The 23,797-nt window shown below is 37.3% G+C and overlaps 1 protein-coding gene across 4 annotated transcripts in view; it reads right to left on the bottom strand.

Moving 5' to 3' along the window:
• The window catches only part of NAALADL2 (N-acetylated alpha-linked acidic dipeptidase like 2), a 1,624,416-nt gene that overhangs the window by 1,131,856 nt on the left and 468,763 nt on the right, over nucleotides 1-23,797 (bottom strand). The window contains exon 1 of one of the 4 annotated variants that reach the window (XM_025283093.3): nucleotides 18,702-21,555. The exons of the other annotated variants lie outside the window; for them this stretch is intronic. Coding sequence (XP_025138878.1) covers nucleotides 18,702-18,744 — 43 coding nt within the window. The 5' untranslated portion in view covers nucleotides 18,745-21,555. Of the gene's footprint in view, nucleotides 1-18,701; nucleotides 21,556-23,797 lie in introns of those variants that run through there. 4 annotated transcript variants of the gene reach the window in all.

The following is a 23,797-nucleotide window of genomic DNA, read 5'->3' on the forward strand; positions in this document are numbered from 1 at the left end:
AAGGAATCCAAATTGGAAAAGAAGAAGTAAAGCTCTCACTATTTGCAGATGACATGATCCTCTACATAGAAAACCCTAAAGACTCCACCAGAAAATTACTTGAACTAATCAATGACTATAGTAAAGTTGCAGGATATAAAATCAACACACAGAAATCCCTTGCATTCCTATACACTAATAATGAGAAAACAGAGAAATTAAGGAAACAATTCCATTCACCATTGCAACGGAAAGAATAAAATACTAAAGACCTATATATAGAAAACTATAAAACACTGGTGAAAGAAATCAAAGAGGACACTAACAGATGGAGAAATATACCATGTTCATGGATTGGAAGAATCAATATAGTGAAAATGAGTATACTACCCAAAGCAATTTATAGATTCAATGCAATCCCTATCAAGCTACCAATGGTATTCTTCACAGAGCTAGAACAAATCATTTCACAATTTGTATGGAAATACAAAAAACCTCGAATAGCCAAAGCGATCTTGAGAAAGAAGAAGGGAACTGGAGGAATCAACCTACCTGACATCAGGCTCTACTACAAAGCCACAGTTATCAAGACAGTATTGTACTGGCACAAAGACAGAAATATAGATCAATGGAACAAAATAGAAAGCCCAGAGATAAATCCACGCACATATGGACACCTTATCTTTGACAAAGGAGGCAAGAATATACAATGAATTAAAGACAATCTCTTTAACAAGTGGTGCTGGGAAATCTAGTCAACCACTTGTAAAAGAATGAAACTAGAACACTTTCTAACACCATACACAAAAATAAACTCAAAATGGATTAAAGATCTAAACGTAAGACCAGAAACTATAAAACTCCTAGAGGAGAACATAGGCAAAACACTCTCTGACATACATCACAGCAGGATCCTCTATGACCCACCTCCCACAATATTGGAAATAAAAGCAAAAATAAACAAATGGGACCTAATTAAAGAAGCTTAAAAGCTTCTGCACATCAAAGGAAACCATTAGCAAGGTGAAAAGACAGCCTTCAGAATGGGAGAAGATAATAGCAAATGAAGCAACTGACAAACAACTAATCTCGAGAATATACAAGCAACTCCTACAGCTCAACTCCAGAAAAATAAATGACCCAATCAAAAAATGGGCCAAAGAACTAAATAGACATTTCTCCAAAGAAGACATACAGATGGCTAACAAACACATGAAAAGATGCTCAACATCACTCATTATCAGAGAAATGCAAATCAAAACCACTATGAGGTACCATTTCACACCAGTCAGAATGGCTGCGATCCAAAAGTCTACAAGCAATAAATGCTGGAGAGGGTGCGGAGAAAAAGGAACCCTCTTCCACTGTTGGTGGGAATGCAAACTAGTCCAGCCACTATGGAGAACAGTGTGGAGATTCCTTAAAAAACTGGAAATAGAACTGCCTTATGATCCAGCAATCCCACTGCTGGGCATACACACTGAGGAAACCAGAAGGGAAAGAGACACGTGTACCCCAATGTTCATCGCAGCACTGTTTATAATAGCCAGGACATGGAAGCAACCTAGATGTCCATCAGCAGATGAATGGATAAGAAAGCTTTGGTACATATACACAATGGAGTATTACTCAGCCATTAAAAAGAATACATTTGAATCAGTTCTAATGAGGTGGATGAAACTGGAGCCTATTATACAGAGTGAAGTAAGCCAGAAAGAAAAACACCAATACAGTATACTAACACATATATATGGAATTTAGAAAGATGGTAACAATAACCCTGTGTACGAGACAGCAAAAGAGACACTGATGTATAGAACAGTCTTATGGACTCTGTGGGAGAGGGAGAGGGTGGGAAGATTTGGGAGAATGGCATTGAAACATGTAAAATATCATGTATGAAACGAGTTGCCAGTCCAGGTTCGATGCACGATACTGGATGCTTGGGGCTGGTGCACTGGGACGACCCAGAGGGATGGTATGGGGAGGGAGGAGGGAGGAGGGTTCAGGATGGGGAACACATGTATACCTGTGGTGGATTCATTTTGATATTTGGCAAAACTAATACAATTATGTAAAGTTTAAAAATAAAATTAAAAAAATAAAATAAAAATAAAATCTACTCTCTTCACTGTTGCTTTTTGGTTATTTTGAAAATTAGTGAGCAAGGCAATGACACTCATATTAAGCTTATTTTATTAACATGTAAAGTAATTTAGGCATCCTAGAAGTAGAGAAAGGTCCATACCAAGGGCTGTGCTCTTAAAATGAATAGGATGACACTGGAATTCTTTTCCAATCATGAATTTTAACAAACCAGACTCTCTGTCCTCCTGACAGCTGAATGAGTTGTTCAGCAGTCAAAAACTCCCATCACCCAAGACAGATGCTTATTACATCTACTCAAATAAATAGGAAATTTGTAAAATATTTAAGTAGCAAAAAATATACCTTACATTTGCAATGTACCTCGCTTACATAGACTCCTAGTCAAGGTTATTTTTCCTGGGTATTCACCTTCTCAATGGTGCTTTTATATGCATATAGATTGTCCTTATAGCCCAGAACCCTAGGTACAATCTCTTGAGGCCAGCACTTGCCGTGACATGTCATTCATATAAAACACTGCAGTCATATCACACATGTTTTGTCAACCTGTACAATCTTAATCACTTTGCTGTGCACCTGCTGCAATGCAGCCTGTCAATTTGCAGGAAAGGGGAACAGGAATCCCCATGTTGCTTTCTTGTCCACTATGCAAGTACTTTAACTTGGCATATTAAGTACCAGTAGGGGAGACTGAAATCAAGAGGCAATGATATTCTGTTCTCGGGTTACGAGCAAACTGGTGAAGAAAATCTGATGCTTTCCACAAGAGCAACTCACCTCAACTGTGGTTAACATCTTTGATGTGTACATAGGCTCACTGGCAATCTGGCAAATAGGCACAAAGCTAAAAATAGCTCTAGACATTGCTTGTGAGAAGAAAATGAGGTGACTTAATAAAATTCCTAGGATCAGTACCTTGCATATGGTAGCCTTCATATATCTTCTTTTCTATTTATTTTTCATTGACAGATAGTTGCTTTACAATATTGTGTTGGTTTCTGCCATACATCAATATCAATCAGCTGTAGGTATACATATGTTTCCTCTCTCCTGAAGCTTTCTCTCATCTATCACCCCATTCCACCCCTCTAGGTTGTCACAGAGCCCTGCATATATCTTCTTTTAAAAATATGAACTATTACAAAATGCCTAAATCCCATGATTTAATGATTGTTCAAAGACACTAAACTGGCTAAGCACCTTGATGGTTTAGTCACTAGGTCATGTCCAACTCTTGTGACCCCATGGATTGTAGCCTGCCAGGCTCCTCTGTCCATGGGATTTCCCCAGGCAAGAATACTGGAGTGGATTGCCAGTTCCTTCTCCAGGGGATATTTCTGATCTAGGAATTGAACCCAGGTCTCTTATATTGCAGGCAGATTCTCTACTGATTGGGCTCATATATAATAAATATGTATCCTTGGAGAAAGTTATAAAGTGGATGAAAGACTTTACACCTGTCATTGGATTCTCTCTTCAATGTCCAAAATTAAAAGAAAAAATAAATCCCATTTTGGAAATTTTGCTTATACTTGCCATGGCTAAAAATTCACTGCTTATTGTCTATATTTATTAGATCATACCCTTAATATGGGACTTCCCAGTTGCTCAGGGGTAAAGAATCTACCTGCATTGCAGGAGCCTCATGTTTGATCCCTGGGTTGGGAAGATGCCCTGGAGGAGGGCATGGCAATCCACTTCAGTATTCTTGCCTGGAGAATCCCATGGACAGAGGAGCCTGGCAGGAGGAGCCTGGCAGGTTCCAGAACACAGGGTTGCAAAGAGTCAGGCATAATTGAAGCAACTGAGCATGCACATGCACGTATCCTTAATATGTGAAAAAGTTTCAATGAAAGCTGGATGACAGCCCCTAAATTGAAGAATAGTTGGAAAAAATAGCACTTTTTTTCATAAAATACAGACTTGTGTATTATATTCAAGAGTTATAATTTGAGTTGTAGCTTTATATTTTATATTTTTAGTTTTAGCTTTATAAAACTAAATAAAATAGTGCTAACCACTGCATCCAGAACCAATATTAAAGGCATTAGATACATGGAATATTTAACAGATTCTTTAAACAATGTATTTAATTACATTGTGGGTTAGGAAGAAATGGGTAGGGAAGGAATAGATGAAAATTATATTCATTTGTTCCTACTGTGAAGAGGTAGGGGATACCTCTGCATTGGCAAGAAAAGTCAATACAGATTCCCTGCTGATATGTTCAAAATAGCATCTTTAATGGCTAGGGTTAGAAACATATTGAGGCCCCCAAACTGACCAAAGAAGGCATTGTAGTATCAAAGCTAAATGACCATATCTTTAATTAGATTCTGAAATTCAAGAGGGAGTAATTATAGAAGTTTTATCCGAGAATTCTCAAGATTCATAAACAATATATTTATCTATATATAAACTTTTTTTCTCTTTTTTTGTATTATCACTGTGTAGCATCTTCCATCGGAGAAGGCAATGGCACCCTACTCCAGTACTTTTGCCTGGAAAATCCCATGGACGGAGAAGCCTGGTAGGCTGCGGTCCATGGGGTCGCTAGAGTCGGACACGACTGAGCGACTTCACTTTCACTTTTCACTTTTATGCATTGGAGAAGGAAATGGCCACTGACTCCAGTGTTCTTGCCTGGAGAATCCCAGGGACGGGGAAGCCTGGTGGGCTGCCGTCTATGGGGTCGCACAGAGTCCGACACGACTGAAGCGACTTAGCAGCAGCAGCATCTTCCATAGCAGACTATGAGTTGCTGTGGTCCATGACTTTGTGAATTTAGCTTCAGGAGATCCTAACACTATTTCTGGTCCTGTGAGTTGCTATGGTCCATGACTTACTGAATTTAGCTTCAATAGCTCCTAACACTACGTCTGGTACATTATCGTATGTCAATAAAGGGTTTTGTTGTTAACATATTCATCGAGAATTTATTTTTAAAATATATTTATTTTCAATTGGAGGACAAATATTCTACAATATTGTGTTGGTTTCTGCCATATATTAACATGAGTCAGCTATATATATATATATCCTCTTCCTCTTGAACCTCCCTAATAAATAGCTGTTTTATGAATAAATCATAATACTAAATTTGATATGTTTAAACTTAAACATAAACCTCCTTTAAATGCTCTAAACATGCAAGAATTTTCAACTTGCCAAAAATGGCAGCTCAAGGAATCTATATTATTTCACAAGTCAGACAGACCTGAGTTTGAATCCCAACTCTACCACTTAGTTACTGGCAGAATTACTTAACTTGGCTGAGCCTTCTATAAAATGGGGACCCATTCTCACCTGGTGGATGTAGGCTTCAATCTGGGCATACAAGTAAAATGTTTATAGCAATGCCCATCCCCTAATAAAAGTTCGACACACAGTAACTAGTCTCTCCTCCTCCCCTCCCTCTCCTCCTCCTCTCCTTCATCATCATCATAGCTGTTAGATATCTCTTTAGTTTTAACAGAATGGATGTTTTTACCCATTTTACGGATTTGATGATTTTAAAATGTGAAATAATTACTTATAAAATGATAATCGCAATGTTCAGTACTCTATATAAGTTTTGGAGAAACTTAAATGTGTTAAGTTTAAGCTTTTTTTTTTTTTTTTTTTCCTGAGTAGGCCCTCCTATTTCTGAATTAAAATATTAGAAATTACCAAGAATACTACTAGTGAGGAGCTTTTTCTTAAACAAGTAATGTGATATATTCCTGAACTCAATTGTTCCTAGTTTCCAGGAGAAAGATGTTTAGAGAGGATAATCTTAGCTTTTACGTTACTCACATATAACCAAAATATATCCTTTACTGTACCTTTGATTTCCCTGAAATTCTTCATTTTTAGTCTCTATGGCATTCTTTCACTGGCTACAGAACAAGAAACAACTTTCTGATGCCAGATGCTGAAGATCAATAGCTATTTCCCAAAGTTTATAGCATAATTAAAATGTGTAACAGGAATAATTTTCTCTTCAAACCCTAAGGCTAGGCCTAGAATTATTGACTAAGTCAAACTTATGTGGTGTAACATTTTTTATTATGTTTATAGATAATATAAAAGAGTTTATGGCTTTTACATGTAATTTGTTAAGTTAGAAACACTGAAGAGGAAATATTCCCTACATCAGCAAACCATCAACTGCTTAAAAACCTCTTTAAGGTATATTTTGTAGAGTTAGGTCTATGTTCTTTTATACTAGTTTGTGGTCACCTAAGACTTCAAACTGAAGGTTAATGGTCAAAACATTCTTGAATTTAGTAGAACCTGTTTATCACAAACAACTTCTTCAGAGCTTTATCACCTTCAATAAAAGTGCCAGGAATGTAGGCATGATGGAAATATCACAAGGATATGAGGGTAGTTAGGACAAGAGGAATCATGATGTACCCAAACATAAAACACTATGGGTAGAAATGATGTAATGTGATTTCTTGTGAAATATGCTATCCATAGAAGATGTATCAGCTATAGAATGGACTCTTCAGTAACAAAAAATTAACAGTCACTAATTTTTGCATATGGATATAAACTGTGAATATTTGAAAACTCTACTTAGACAGCCTTTTTTTAAGTAGCTCTATTTAAAACAGCACTTACTCCTGGGCAAGGCAGCAGTAAGAAAGCAATAGAGTCATGTATATCCTAGATTTAGATTCTAGCTTTGCTTCTTCCTGATATTGATTAAATATCCAGTTATATTATTATTTTAATTATTATTAATGATAATAACATAATCATACAAACACTGATGTGAATTACTAATTACCCAAGAGTCTTGAAATCTTTGAGTGAATAAACATTGATCTCAACCTCCTTTTGCTTTCTTCAAAGTTAAATGGAAGTGTGTTCCCCTCATTCCAAAGTCCCATATATATCTCACTTCTTACTATATGACCAGCAGTATATATGGGTGCTTTGCAAATGTTGCTTCCCAGGTGGCTCAGCGGTAAAGTATCCACCTGTCAATGCAGGAGCCACAGGAGATGTAAGTTCAATCCCTGAGTAGGGGAGATCTCCTGGGGGAGGAAATGGCAACTCAAGCCAGTATTCTTGCCAGGAAAATCACATGGACAGAAGAATATGGCAGGCTACAGTCCAGGGTGCTGCGAAAGGTTGGACATGACTGAATGACTGAGCGCATACACACACACATGCATTGCAAATGTTACGTAGATAAGAAGATACCACTATTCCACTATTAAAGTTGATTTGCAGTCAAGGCTGGGTGTTTCATTGCTTTTCAAAAGCTGGATGGATTTGTAGTGAAATGTGCTCTCTTCTAGTTCTGCCTAGAGCAGCAGCATGCAATCTGAAGAAAACTAGCTGGAGTAGGCTTATTGGGTATGCTAAATGATGTTATTCCAGAATAACAATCTCTAGCTAAATCTGTAGACAAGCCAATAAAACGCACACACTCACTCTCATGGAAACTCACTCATGTCTCTGTGAAAACTTGCTTAATAATCAGCCTGCATTTTTTTTTTTTCCTGTTGCTTTCCCACATTCACCAACACTATCTCATGTCTAACTTTGCTGAAGCTGCTTCTGGCCAATCCTTTTATTTATCTTTCATGGATCAACATCCCACACCCAGCTCCACCCTAACTCTTGGCTGGTAGAACTCATCCCTTACTGCAAAGATCCAGGCCACTGGCATGAGTTCCATCACCCACTCTTCTCTGTAAGTCAGGGAATCTGTCATTACCCTCGCCCTTAATTCCTTATAGAATGCTGCTCTCCTGTTCTTTAAAGTTGTTCTAATGATTCAAATCCCCATCTTCATTGGACATACTTCTATTTTAACACCTTCGTCCTCTCCATCACTGATACTATTCCCTCATGTGCAAATGTGGGAAACTGAAAGCTCCGTTTACCTCACAGAAGTGTTGTAATGTAGACTACTGTCTTTGTCCACTCTTCTTTCTCCAACTCCTGAACAATGGCCATTTCTGAGGCTATAACTATTGAACTTCTGCTATTTTAAGCTCTTTATGGTTTCTAATTTTGTCTTCTCCTTTCACCTCATTCCTGATCATTTTCAAACTGTTTCTTCCTCAAGTTTCACCTTAATTCCAGGGTTGAATCACCAAATCCTAGCCACTTGACTATTCCATACAGAAACCACACCTCCCCCACTGTGCATTTCCCCCCAAAGTTCTGTCATCTGTATTTTCTCTCTCTCCTATGACCCCATGTCAGTTTCTTTCATTACTACCTGGATTTAGATTTCAGTGTTTGCTAGACTCTATGATCTGTCTTTTTACTTAAACTCTCATCTTTGTACAATATCACTTATCCAAAATGTCCCCTATGACTTAAGTTTTAATAATTTCCAACCTCTTACCCCAATCCTAGTTCTCTTCCTCAAGGCCTAGTGTCATTTTCACAGTTTAAGTCCTGGACATTTTCATCAAACTTATGGTATAAAATTATCTTTGGTTAAAGTAGTCTCATATTTCACCTCCACTAAACTATTCACCATCCTCTACTCCCTAAATCAGTTAACAATACTACTCTCTCTGTCACCTAGGCCAGAAACCCAGTTTTTACAATCTTTTCCTTCTTCAGCATTTAGTACAAGCAAACACCAATTTAACCTCAAGTATCTTTCACATTTTTTAAATCAAATCCCATCATTATCACATGAACTCAGCTCTCCATCACTGAGATGAAGGACAATGATGAAGATGAATTAGACATAAAGCAGAAGGCAAATACAGTCATATATTTATGTTTTTATTTGTTGAGTATATACTCCTCATGAATGGTTATGAAGAGTCAATAAAATAATAAATTTGAGCACTTGAAACAGTCCCTGGCACATAGTATACATTTAAATGTTTTCATCCATGAGCACCATCATCACCATAGTTTTTCATACTTGGACTCTCTGAGAGCTCATCTCAGTAAACTCAACCAAGCTCACTTCAAGAATCAGAAGAAATGAAAATGAACAATACTCTGCTCCCCATATCCTAGAATAAACTCTATGTCAACTAACATTCTGGAATAAAGGTCTCTTTCAATTTTAACATGTTTCTGTCCTTTTGTCTTTTTTTTTTTTTTTTTTTTTTTTTGGTTAAGTCTTCCTGTTTTATCCTGCTTTGTATTTACCATGCTAATGTTGCTACCTTATGCTTAACTAATTTTAATGTTAGAACGAATACAAACTGGCTAGACACAAATATTTTGCATTTACGGTTGCTTTTTCTGAGCACATGAAACTTATACTTGTTGAAAAATACAGTACATGTTAGCCATGGTTCTAAGCTAAAGATACAACCACCCACGGTCTTTTATTTCAAAGAGGGTACATTTTATTGCAGGTAAGTGCTTCCCTGGTGGCTCAGATGGTAACGCGTATGCCTGCAATGCAGGAGACCTGGGTTCAATCCCTGGGTCAGGAAGATCCCCTGGAGAAATAAATGGCAATACACTCCAGTACTCTTGCATGGAAAACCATGGATGGAGGAGCCTAGTGGGCTACAGTCCATGGGGTCGCAAAGAGTCAGACACGACTAAGCAACTTCACTTTTTTCTTTCTTTCTTTAGGCAATAAAGAAATACACCCTCACCACTAAAAAAATGGCTCCTGGTAAGATATTTAAAATCAGTCATTAAGACAGAGACGGGCTACTTTAGTTTGTGAGGCTACAGAAGTTATCACTGAGATGATATTTAACCTGATGATTGAATGACAAGAAGGAACAAACTGTAGAAAGTTCAGCAGACATTACCAATAGGCAGAAGTCTTATTGGGAATTAGCTTAGTATATTTGTTGGAGGGGAAGAGAAAAAGAGGGAAGGCCAAGATTATTGTGAGATTCAAATAAGCTTAGTAAATTTCCACTTGAATTTAGTACCTAATGAGTATTAGGATTTTTGTTTTATATGTAGTATGAAAATGAATTATTTACTAACTCATCAACTTGTGAAAATGAAAAATTCATGTGAAGATATCCTTTCCAGAACCTTTTATTAATCAACATTATTGTGAATTTATTGTTATGTAAAAGTATTTTAATAACTATAACTCAGGAATTTATCAATTCCTAAAAATATAAACAATATTATAAGTCTTATAATCTAGAAAAAAAGATGATGCCTAAAAGACATCTATAGAAGTCAAATGATAAACTGAGAAGAACAAATTTTTTTTAAAAGACTAAACATGAACATAAAACTATGATGAGAACTCAGATTCAAGGATGAAAAACATTACTATTTTATTAAATTTTCTTCATTTATTCCTCAAATTACTATTTTACCTACATGGAAAAGAAAAACTCAAAGCAACATTATTACCTCATTGTACCTGAAGTTTACATATTGAAGTTTTTAAAGTAGGTTTATAATGCACCATGAATATTATCAATATCAACATGTCTTTCTTTCTTCTTAATTTCTATCCCTGCCCTACCTGCCACCCATGGCTCCAGTGCCAAATCTGTTACAGTGACTATACTAAACCTTTCGTTAACCAACATGAACACATAACACCCATAGAAAATCCACTCCAGGACAGACACTTCCATAAGACAATGCACTTATAAAATATATATAGCAGCTTAATTTTCACAAATTATTTAACCCCATTTTGAATTATGTTTACTTATTTGTATCCTATTTCATAGTATGGGCCCTCCTGCCCTCTGGCATATGGTTCCAAATCCAGTTCCAACATCAGATTATGTAGTACTATAGTTCCACATATAAGTAGACCTGTGCAGTTCAAACCCATGTTGTTTAACAGTCCACCATAGTAATTTTTGGAAAATCTTTTTTTGTTTTCAATAAGAGTGGAAACCAAAGCAAGTAAATACATGGATAGATACAATTCTATGATTGTCTCTATTCATTTGCCAGGAAAAAGTTTCTTTCTTCTGTCATTTATTCTGGCCAGAATCAGTTCACATTAGATCTCTTCTGTGAAAGAAGAGGAATTCTGTCTATGAATTCCTAGATTTCTCTATAAATTCCCAGATATGTGTCTGTGGTTATAGCAATACCATGAACTGGCAAGACTGGAAGCAACTTCCTCCTTTTGTGGCAAAGTATAATTCTTGATCTCCGAAACCTACCACCAAGAAATGTGGATGTGATGAAAATTTGCTCAAGCTTTATCAATAGTTTTAAGAAAACATAGGCTCTGGACAAGGGAATGGCAACCCACTCCAGCATTCCTGCCTGGAGAATCCCCATGGACAGAGAAGAGTAGCCTGGTGGCTACAGTTCATGGGGCCGCAGAGAGTCAGACACGAGTGAGCGACTAAGCACAAGAACACACAGGACTTGTCTGTGACTGTATTAAAGGTCCATACTCAAAGAGGAAATAAAGCACAGCGACCCTTCAATCCATAGGACTTGTCTGTGACTGTATTAAAGGTCCACACACAAAGAGGAAATAAAGCACAACGACCCTTCAATCCTCTCTGCTTCTCATGCCCTGATTGCAAAGGAAATCACTTTTGAGACACTGAAAAAATCACTGAGATGAAATGATTTCAAAACTATAAACAATTATTGAAGTGAATCATTCACCAAGGTCTGAAGTCACATGGCAAAGTTGATCATGTTGTTTAATAGGTGTTCATGTACATCTTTTGCGTGTTTATATGAATTGTATTAAATTCAATAGTTGACTTTTCAAAACAATTCTCTTTCAAGCTCTTTTAGTAGACAAGATTTTACACCAATCCTCTACCTCACACTCAATTTTTTAGTGCACAATATACAACTTGCATTACATTGATCAGAGATTTAAAGAGAATAGGTGAATTTCAGTATAAATTTTCAGCATGAATATAACAGCATTTATAAATGTGCCTTCCAAAGTGTTCAACTCTGGAGATGGTTAAACATATCAATAGAACAATAATAGCCTGTTAAATAAAAATATTTACCCATACTCTTTCTGAAGAGTTTAGAAGCTCAAAGGATCAGCTGAAGTTCAATGCCCTTTTATGTGTTTTGAACCTGATCACATTTTATTCGCAATCTTATCAGCATCTCATTTTTCCCTCACTGATGTATCAAGTGTAATGCGCTCCAATAATGTCAAGTACATGCTTGGTTAATAACCCTCCCCCCAAAAAAGCTGTGATACAAAGAAATTTGGCTTACTGTACTACTCAATTAGCTAAATTTGTCTAAACTCTTTCCGAAATCTAGAGAACAGGCATAGAATGGAATAATTACATGGTGTTTATACATGTATAATCATCAGATTATTACTGCACGCTTAGTTTCATTTCTTTAAGAAAAAGAAAGTAGATTCAAAGACAGCTCCAGCCTTTTAAATATATGGAACACATTTTAATTGCATTATTAATAATAATGTTTAAATAATCAAGTCATCCTGTAGGTGTATATCACCTTTTCTTCAAGAAGGTTTTATAGTAACTTTAATAGAAACTTAAAATGTTTCCCTTTAAAACAATTTCAGTGCCATAAAATATCATTTAAATCAAGGGGATTAAACTTTGCATTTCAGATCATTTCAGTCTAAGAACAAACTAAATTTCAGAGTGTCTGAGTATTGGTTTTTCCCCAACAGCAGGTCTCAACTGAGTTCTACATTATTGTTTTTATTATGTTTCATTCAAATATGTCACTTGCTGTTTTATTTCTAAGAAGGTAAAGATCCTATTTCCATTTAGAAAGACAAGAGAAAAGAGCTTCTCAGTGCACTTATGTCAACTTTCTTGTTGTTTAGTCACTAAGTCATGTCCAACTCTTTAAGACCCCATGGACTTCATAGCCTGCCAGGCTCCACTGTCCACGGAATTTCCCAGGCAAGAATACTGGATTGGGTTGCCATTTCCTTCTACAGGGGATCTTCTAGACCCAGATACCAAACCCACATCCCCTGCATTGGCAGGCAGATAGATTGTTTACCACTGAGCCACCAGGGAAGCCCCGTTAACTTCCTTAACTATTTCTTATATCTGACTTTGGAGTTCATATTCTAATCTTATTTGCCTGTCCCAAGGGTTCTTTGCCTTGTACTTCTGAAAAATACCCAAGCCATACATTTTTGCCTACATACTTTGGTCAGACTCACCTGGGATTTCATGCTTTGACATTCTCTACAATTTTATTTCCTCCAGTTATGCTTGATTTCGTCCTTAGATTATAAGACCTCTCCAGCAAAACTTCTGGATGTTTCAACTCGAAAATGTCCTGTTACCTCAATATCTAAATTTCAAAGTGTCTCAAATCTACCAACCTCTCACTCAGAGCAACTGAAAGCTTCCTCCAGGAATGCAAATAGTTAAACAAGAGCTCTATGCACTTGTCATAACTGAAAATGCTATTAAAATTCGAGTGGGTTGGAAGGAAGATTCACAAACTGGTGAGTTCTCTTTGGGGTTTTAAAAAGATTTCAAAGCACTCACAGGCATGGTTTATGATGATGAATGTGAGATACTTTTCCCACCACAGAAAGTAAACAGACACACCAAACCAGTCTAACTGGTTGGGGTATACAGTACTGCTGCCCTTGGGCTGCAACTTAGAAACACAGACAGAAGCACAGACACTAAGGCATCTTCCCACCTGGATTTTTTTCTTATACTAGCCAGATACAAAGAGTATAATTCCTAAAGAAATGGCTGAATCATGGAGAAACATTTTTTGCATGTGCTTATGGAATTTCAAGCCAATTCCTCCTTGTGATGAAAGTTAATATATGTCTCAAGAGCCTAAGTTACTTTTATGTAGTCAAGAGAATACCCAAGCCTGGATGCCTGGATGGAGCAAACATTTAAAAGCCGGGCTGAATACTGGATGGTGATTTACAGGTCATACCACAGAGGCTGAAAGATGTCAATATGGAAAGCATTTTTAAGCCGAAATTTCCTTCTCTAAAAAGTAAATACTCCTAGAAAACAATGTGCCAAATCCCTCCATCAAATTATAGGATTTAGGCAGCTAGGGTGGAGACTTGGGTTTTGGCAACTGCTTCTGAGGAACTGAGAACAATTTTTGTACCTACAAAGGATCTCTGTTCCTCTACAAAGTAAAAATTTTGGACTTAAGATCCTCTATACTCCCTCTCTACCTTGAAAATGTTAATATTCTACAGATTTCTTTACCCTGGTTCTGACAGCCAGATTCTCCCTCAGAGGTTTGGTGGAAGAACTGTCTCTGCTGACAGCTACCTATAACTGCCCTTGCATTTGAAAGGGTCTAGCCAAACTTCTGAACTTAGAAACATCTTTTCCACAGAGTTCTAGTCTTTTGAAGCCTTTAGAATAGGGGGTTCTTAACCTAGAGAACAAAGAACTGAGGTAGGAAGAAGGACTTTAATTAGAAGGTGTTCAAAAACATCCAAGCAGCTGATAAGCAGGCAGCTTGAGAGAAAAGGGTATGTTAAATAGCTCAGAGGAAACTCCATTCAAAGAGACCCCTCTCATAAGGTTGTTCTGGCACTGAACTCAAGAGATTTCTGTTATTCAAATAATTCCAAGGATAAACCATATCCTTTACAAAGGGCTTCCCTGGTAGCTCAGTGGTGAAGAATCTGCCTGACAATGTAGCGCACATGGGTTCCATCCCTGGGTTGGAAAGATCCCCTGGAAAAAGAAATGGCAACCCACTCCAGTATTCTTGCTGAGAATCCAATGAATAGAGGAGCCTGGCAGGCTACATACAGTCCAAGGAGTTGCAAAAGAGCTGGACACGACTGAGTGACTAAACAACAATCCTTTGCAAAGAGGCAGGTGGCCTTGGACATGTTTGACCAAGGAAAAGGAGAAGAAAAACAAGACCTCGTGGGACTGAATTCCTGAGGTAGGAGGGAGTCAGCAGATGAGGAACACAGCTGAGCCTTGAGAGATTATTCCTCCGACCCACCATTTTTTTAAAACAATTCTGACTACGGTCTGCCTTGCCTGTTAATGAGAAGTCTGGGAGAAGCAGAAAATACCTGTACTTCCTGAGAGAGACTAGGTTAGGGTTCCTTACATGCTCAAGGATACCCTTTGGAGAAATCTTGTATGTGTGTGTGTTAGTAGCTTAGTTGTGTCTGACTCTTTGCGAACCTCATGGACTGTAGCCCTCCAGGATCTTCTGTCTATGGAATTCTCCAGCCAAGAATACTGGAGTTGGTAGCCATCCCCATCTCCCCAGGATCTTCCAGACCCAGGGATTGAACCTGGGTCTCCTACATTGCAAGAAACCTTATCCTAAGTCAATTTCCAGATAACTCCCTGCCAAGAAGGGACTTGCCACCATCCTGTCACCTCAGCCATGGCCATTCAGTACTGTCACAGACTGACAATTTGCCACTCAGTGGTACATGTGCTTACAGATATTTTGTAAGGAAATCCTCCTTCCTTTCCTTAGCAAATAACTATGAGAAAAAAGCACTCATCCCTATTCCTGATGCCATATTATTTGTACCTTTTATTTATATTTTCAAAAATTAGAAAACATTTTTTAGTATTCTCTTCTACCCAAGATAATTCTATTTAACGAATCCAGAGAATATTATGGACCTTCATGTATGAAGGTTTTACATAATTGTCTGTTAACTTTATCACTGAGGCTAAAAGGGAGAGATTGCTTCTTAGGTTAGAAACGATAATTGAAATCTATTCACATTAAGCCGAAGATAACTTTGGAAAGATTTCACTCTCATTCAGGAAAAGATAGGTTCCCAATATCATTGGAAACATTAAATGTTGATAGCTTATGGGCTCTTAATCAGGGCATAATCTACCAGCAACTTGGGTATAAAAATGGTCAGAGGCTTACAGGATATAGTGCTAAAATGAATAATCGTTGACAATGCCTATGGCTAGCCCTTCAAGATGTGACTAGAGATGGCCCAGTGAGTCTAGATAATCTAGATACATACAGGGGCCTTAGAAAACCATTATTCAAAACACATGATGGAGTTCTAATGATAATCTATCATTTATTAAGTACTTATTATCTTCATAGCCAAAACACTTAAATCATCTATAGGCTAAATGTACAAAACATCCGAATATAGTCATTTCTGTTAGAGAATACTTATTTGTGAGCAGAGCTGATTATAAGCAGTATTATTTTAGAGAACTTCAGAATGTTTATAAATGCTGTTAAGTCAAAAGAAAAATTAAACAACATTTCAAAATGCATTTTTCATTTACTTTGGTAATTTTAAAACTCAAGCTCAGATATAAGACTGATTATGGGTCAGGAGGAGAAGGGGATGCCAGAGGATGAGATGGCTGGATGGTATCACCTACTCCATGGACATGAGTTTGGGTGGACTCTGGGAGTTGGTGATGGACAGGGAGGCCTGGCGTGCTGCGATTCATGGGGTTGCAAAGAGTTGGACATCACTGAGTGACTGAACTGAACTAAACTGATTGCACAGAAAATAGAATGCTGTTAGAGCAATCCATATGTGAAGACTCCTGGATATATCTTGGTTTGTTTTATAAGATATTAGACAACCTTAGCAAAACCTCTTACCTTTACACACACAAATAAAGGTAAAAAATAACTCCTACTGTGTTTTCCTTTATAATTAAAACAAGATCCAGAAGTAATTTCAAACTAACTGAAGCATCTTGTTTCTCATTAATTCTCACTGATTAATAGGTTCACTGAATAATCTTAAGGCAAATATGTCTGGAATGGAAGCATTTGAACACTCCAAGAAGAGAAATCTGAACTATTTGTAGACCTACCAAGGATGCATTTCAACTCAGATAAGATCAGAAGAGAACACATTCCTTATTGAAAAGTTTAAGCAGAGTGCACAAAGGAAAATACCCCAGGATAGAATTGATCTCACAAGTATTCCCCAGCTACAGAAGCTTTATGAATCAAGGCACACTGTTTTCTAACTCAAACCATGACATTCAAATTATTTACCATAGCTCTTATTTTAAATTGTATGCATGCTCTTCTGATTTGTGCTAATAATGGATTTTGAAAATAATTGGAAAAATCAATATATAGGAGGAAGAGAAATTCACCCTTCTCAAATGGAATGTATTACCAGACTCGTAACAGATATAAAAGGGTCAGGGAAAAAGAGGCGAAAAAACCACAAAACAACAGACAATCTATGCACATTCTGGGACTCTAAAATAAGAAGCAAATATTATTCTGATCCTGACACAAAGAGGGATGATGAGGGGACAGGAGAGCTGCCAGGGTACTCCTCAGTTTATTTCAATCCTGAACACAGACACAGATGATGTACAAGACAGGCTAAGATGGGCTATTCTGGGGGTTCCCAAACAGTCCTACATATCTGACACAAAATTATTATTATATGAACAACTCTAACAACCTAGATGCTTCCTATATACTTTCCCATGGAAAAACATTACAGAAACAGTTAAGGCATATGTTATAATCACATGTATTTTATCTATAAAACACAAATTATTTCATAGAGTTATACTAAATGATTTTTTTTACCTTGCTGCTTTTCTTCAATAGGAAGCATTAAATAACTTTTAAAATTACTCTACGTTAAAGGTACTTTTTAATAGCATTTTACACAGTGTTTCAATTTTTTTTTTTTTTTAGGAACTACACAGAAATAGAAATACAATTCTGGGATTTTTAAGCAAAGTAAGTAGAGAAAGGATTAATGAAAATACAGGGGAAAAAAAAGGTATTCTGGAAGATTATTTACCTCTATAAAAATGGGTGATACATGTTTATGACCAAGCACGTCTATGATGGTTTTGTTATCCTCAGATGTTTTACATTTCACAGATATAATTATGTTTTTGGTTACATACACTTAAAGGAAAACAGTAGTTTGAGTATTCTTTTGTTGGTATGCTTCACAAGAACATATTTAAGGAAATAAAAAGGTCATCATCAAGGAGACTTCTTTAAAAAGACCTTGATCAAAATGTCACTAGTAAAGGTGGTAAATAATTAACAAGAGAGTAGACGACTAGAAATCATGGCAACAAATATGCCTTCTGCACTTTTTTTTTTTTTTAAAGAAAGGTTCTCACTCAAAAAAGTAGAAAGTGTGAGGCAACTTGTATTTGTTTCTATCAACAAGCCTAGCCACAGTAGCCAGGTCAAGCCAATGTCAATAAAGCCAGTCCCTTTAAAGGACAAAGGTATCTGATAAAGTAAGACCTCTAAAACCAACCACTCTCTCCAACCAGACACTGCCCTCTGAGACTTGTTTTCTACCTTAAAAAAGTGGTAATATTAATTACAAGGACACTTGGCTGAGTAAATCCCAGAGATGGTAAAATTTGATTACAAATAAAAATCTCACAGGCAAGGACAAAAATCAATGTTCTGTCAATACTGGGAAAAGTTTCACATGAAAATGCATTGGAAGTAGGTTGAACCATTCTCCAGCATTATAGCTCAAGTAAGATAAGGTTTTCCCTACTCCACCAAATTTGTGTTTCTGTGTAGGTTGAGTAGTTGAGAAAAACGGACGAGACAGCTGCTTCTTCAGAAACAATCCCTGCTTCTTTCACCACCCTCAAAGCACACCTTGAAACGCAGCAGGGGTGCACGCACACACACCACACATAGACACACACACATACACTCTGTAATGGACACCACTTACACATCTGATTGCAACCATTTCAGAGGCTGTTGGCACTTACCTTGCAAAGCCGTATTAGGTAAACTTGCTTCATTCTCTCCCATTTTACTACTTCTGTTTAAAGGGGCCAAGCAGTTTCAGCTGTGTCAGTTACCCTGCAAGCCTGGTGACCTTCTGACTTTCCCCTGTAGTAATGTAACAGTATACTACCTGCTTTCTTCTGTGAATAATTACCATTCTGCTTCCTGAGTTACCTGAGCTTGCAAGACCTGTTTTACTGTGAAGTGAGATCATATCCTTTGATCCAAGGGACTGCTATTAGTGTGTGCTTCACAAAACATGGCTTTGTTTCAATTTTGGTGTTAACTTTAATTCCCTACTTTCGCTTTAGTCCAGAAACTTATCAATACTTCCTGCCAAAAGAGTGTCTGTACTACCACCATGGCATGGAGCAGAGCCAGAGTTTTGTTTGTTTTTTAGTGTTCCCAATCTGCTTATTTTATAGAAATAAAGTAAAATTTAATGTGAATTTTGCAATGTCCATTAAAAAAATATGGGAAAATAAGGAACACCATGGGAATTAGTTATGTGTAGGCTTTGGAGTAGCTCTAGTTCTAGCTGTGCAACTGTAACAAGGAATATAGCTTCCTTGAGACTCAGTTTCCTCAACTGTAAAATGGGGAAAATGCAAAATATCAATTTCAGGAAATAATTATAAAACTGAAAGCAGTAATGTATGACTGTGCTAAACATTGCGAATGGTGGATAATAAACACAACAAGCAACATTTTTCCTCCTCCTTCGTTTCCTCTTCTTCCTTTTCCTCGTACACCCTCTTCCTTCCCTCCCTTCACCCTTCTCTTGTCCCCCTCCTTCTGAACAGAAAGAATGCAGAACCACAGCTCTGATGTCACTGTGTTCTGACATCAGCTGTTACTTACTAACTGAGAAACCTTAAAGAATTGAGTCCATCCACTCTTACAGTGCCTCAAAGTCCTCACTGGTAAAAGAAGGATGCTGATATTTACATTGCCTTTTCAACAAAAACAGAGTATCAAGTTCAACTGTTCTGCCTCAAACAAAACACCCATCCCTAGCAAAGATGAGCAACACACTGGAGATTTATCTTTATTTGTTTACAAGAGAGGAAGTAGATGACAAAAATAAGTCAATTTATTTCATCTCTGTCTCCCATAAGACATCTAGAGTAAAAAACAATCTGTATTTCCTTCCTTTAGAATTCCTTGATTTTTCATCTTGGTCAGATTAGTTTAAAAAAAAATCTCAGGCTCAAACCTCTAGTTTTTTTTTAATTTTCAATGTAAAAATAATCTATCCATCATGTTTTCCAGCTTAGTAATGAAAAATGATTATATAAATTATATAAAAAACAGAAATGGTAAACAAGTAGAATAGTTATTCTCAAAAGTTTCAGAATAAAAACAAACATCACACACACCCAAGTCCTCATCACAGTTAGTTCTGTCCTTCATTAACCTCTCCAGGTCTCAGTTTCTCCATCTGTAAAATGAGCTGACCATTTACTATCTAAGGCCCATTTTAGCAACATGTTATGAACGTCAGATTTAAAATCCAGGTTGTGGTTTGGTCTAAAATAAAGCAGTCCTTTGCCTAGTACAATTGCATAGTGTAACACACACACCAAGCTCATACTTCACCAAAAGTGACCTGAAATTGAATGTTTGACAATAAAACACTATAATCATCACATTCTGACTTCCCCATAAGAAGAGAAATACATATATCAATCCTCATTCATTATGACAAAAATGGAAATGTATTAACATACCTGCCCCAGGCACCTAAAATTAGTCAACAACAGGTATAAAGTACCGATTATCCACCAGCTGAATTATGGCATGCAGGAAGTTGTTATGCGAGTAGAACAGAGAACTCTTATTTTTTAGCAGAGGTAAAACATAAAAATAAACAGAAACCTCCAAAGCTTTTGTAGCTGTACAGGAAGTAACACAAATATACATCCAGTTACACTGAAACAGTTTCAATACTAATAAACGGACCTGAGTACATCCACTGTCTCTCTCTCTCTCCTGGGCCTTCTCTGCCTAGAAAAATTCTGCCTTCATCACCTCTTCTTTGCCTAACTAATCCACATGCAGGAATTCTTCAACCCAATTCTGGTTGAGGTCTCTTCTGTGTGCTTCCAGATCCCCCGTGACAGCTCAAAACTTTTCATTCCACCATGGCTCTTATCACATTGTATTGTATGTACAGCTTAATTATTTCTGTCCTTAAAAGGTGTTATGTCAGAGAACCTTTTTGTGTTCATCACTACATTCCTAGCATCTGTCACAGTTCCGAGCACATACTATGCCTTCAACAAGTATTGTAAAGATGAACAAATTACTATCATCAAAAAGGGCGAAATAAAGGACCTCAAAGAAAAGAAAAGGGCATAGATTAGCAAAGAAGATAATGGAAAATATTTAAGAGGGAAAAATGACAAATTAAATTTCAAAAATGTAAAGAGATGGGAGGAGAGAGTAGGTAGGTTTGTCTGCAAGAGCAAATAATTAAGAACTAGGAGGATAAAAGAGATGAGGACGCTTAGGAAAATTTCTGAAAAAAAAAAAAACAAAGAATCAAAGATAAAAGAAGTAAATGAAAGAGGAAAAAAAAGTGCATGCATTAGTTTAAAACACACTCATATGCATCAAAAACAAAAGGCATGACTGACGTTAAAATAGCTGCACTAAATGGTGAGAAAGAAACTAATACAATTATGAAAACTATCGAAATTTTCAGAATCTTTGAGAGAAAGTTACTGGAATGAATGTGTCCTCTATATCAGGCGTCCCCAGTCCCTGTTAATTACTGGGCTGCGCAGCCAGAGGTGGGTGGTGATGACAAACAAAACTTCATCTGTGTTTACAAGTGCTCCCCACTGCTCACATTCCCCCTCCCCACTGCTCACATTCCCCCTCCCCACTGCTCACATTCCCCCTCCCCATTCATGGAACAATTGTCTTAACAAAATCAGTCCCTGGTGCCAAAATGTTGGGGACCACTGCTCTATATGTGTAGAAACTTTGCTATAAAAACTACTGTGTACATTTTTAAAAACAACTTAGGTGACATAATAAAAAACTAACACTTCCAACCATGTCACTTATCTGTATGTCCAGCATTGTATTCTAAAACGCTCCAAGAGAGAGTGAGCAAAAGAAAATGTTATGCTATTCTCTGTCACTCGTTTTGAAGGTTCTACCTGGAACTACAGATTTGGAAGAAACCAATGTTACAGGTTAAATTTTTTGTGTGTAGTTACTGAAGTGATTATTTAGTCCTGATTTTCCAGGGAAGATATATATGAAGATTTGAAAGAAAAATTACAAAGAAGTTATTCAAAGTAATAAATGTTGGCATTATATGCTATGGAACATGGAACTGTGTATGTAAAGTGTTGCAATATTTGGAATAATTACACAGAGATGTTACTTATTTTCTCAGTAAATTGTATAACACAAGTAGAACAACAACTTGGTCAACAGCATAGGTATCCATGGAGAGCAAAGGCTAGAGAGAAAAGGATTTGAACCTCTCAAAATTGCAATCCTGCAAACTATCATAGGAAGGAAATTTCAGGCTCAGCAACCAGGGTGGATTTTTGGGATTATAGTTCCAAAAACTAGGTAGATGTGCTTGCAAGGTATAAGAATGTGTTCCCCTCAAATATGCTCTCTAAAATATGGATTATTTTGAACAAAAGACACCTGAGAATGAGCAGACTCAAGAAAAGCTCTTTACTTCCTCCTTACTCTCTAAAAATAAGAATATACATTCCCCCTTTTGTAAGGGAAACTTACATTTATACAGGAAATTTTTCATTTGTAAAAGTGTCTTCCTACCCGGAAGAAAACCAGCGGAGACAACTCTTATCACCAGAAAACTCATCTGCATAAAATACAACCCTTATTTATCACATATTGTTGGTTGGTTGCAGCCAAGAATTCCTGGGGTGATTCTGAGGCTCATATTTTTGAGTTCTAGGAGCAAGATAGCTAGGTAAGCAGAGGGAGGGGGTGGGGAAGAGTACATTCTATAGGAGAACAATGGGTAATGATAAACAAGATTTCCTAATGTTTGGGTGTGCTGGTCTAACATATTTTACCCCATCTTTTCTGGATTTGGGTATTACCATCCACCCAGTTGCCCTAGATGAAAATTTAGGATTTATCCTTACTACTTACCTCTCCCATCCCCCAAATAGTCACTAAGTTCTATCAATAACATTGAAATCCACCTCCTTAACTTTCTATTTCCTTTAAGTGAGGCCATTGTCATGTCTTGCCAAGATAGGTACTCCCTACAAATGAATTCTTCCTCTCCTCTCATCCACCCTTTCTATATCTGCCACGATCTTCCTGAAACATAGCCATCCCACTTCCCTGCTCACATATGTCCACTGCCCCTTGTCATGCGTGCGCGCTTAGTCCTGTCCAAGTCTGCGGCCCTTTGAACTCTAGCCCACCAGGCTCCTCTGTCTGTGAGATTCTTTTTCAAGCAAGAATACTAGAGTGGGTTGCCGTTTCCTCCTTCAGAGGATCTTCCTGACCCAGGAATTGAACCTGTATCTCCTGTATCTCCTACATCGCAGGCAGCTTCTTTACCTGCTAACACATTGGAGGAGCCCAATCAATAATGTCACTCCTTTATCATCATAATTTTTCATTCTCATAGTCCTAACCGTCCAGTAACATGCAATTCATTTAAATCAGGCTTCTCTGATATCCCCAAAAATACTTGAAACTGTAATTCTAAATAGTTGAATACATAATATATACATATGTGCCTCTCTATATATGTGACATAAAATAATGTCGGTCAAGAAAATTAAGGCCTACTCAGTGTTTTGTACGGAGAAGGCAGTGGCACCCCACTCCAGTACTCTTGCCTGGAAAATCCCATGGATGGAGGAGCCTGGTGGGCTGCAGTCCATGGGGTCGCTAAAAGTTGGGCACGACTGAGCGACTTCATTTTACTTTTCACTTTCACTTTTCACTTTCATGCATTGGAGAAGGAAATGGCAACCCACTCCAGTGTTCTTGCCTGGAGAATCCCAGGGACGGCGGAGCCTGGTGGGCTGCCCTCTATGGGGTTGCACAGAGTCGGACA

The sequence above is a fragment of the Bubalus bubalis genome, chromosome 1, assembly GCF_019923935.1.
Source record: "Bubalus bubalis isolate 160015118507 breed Murrah chromosome 1, NDDB_SH_1, whole genome shotgun sequence".
Classification (NCBI taxonomy): domain Eukaryota; kingdom Metazoa; phylum Chordata; class Mammalia; order Artiodactyla; family Bovidae; genus Bubalus; species Bubalus bubalis.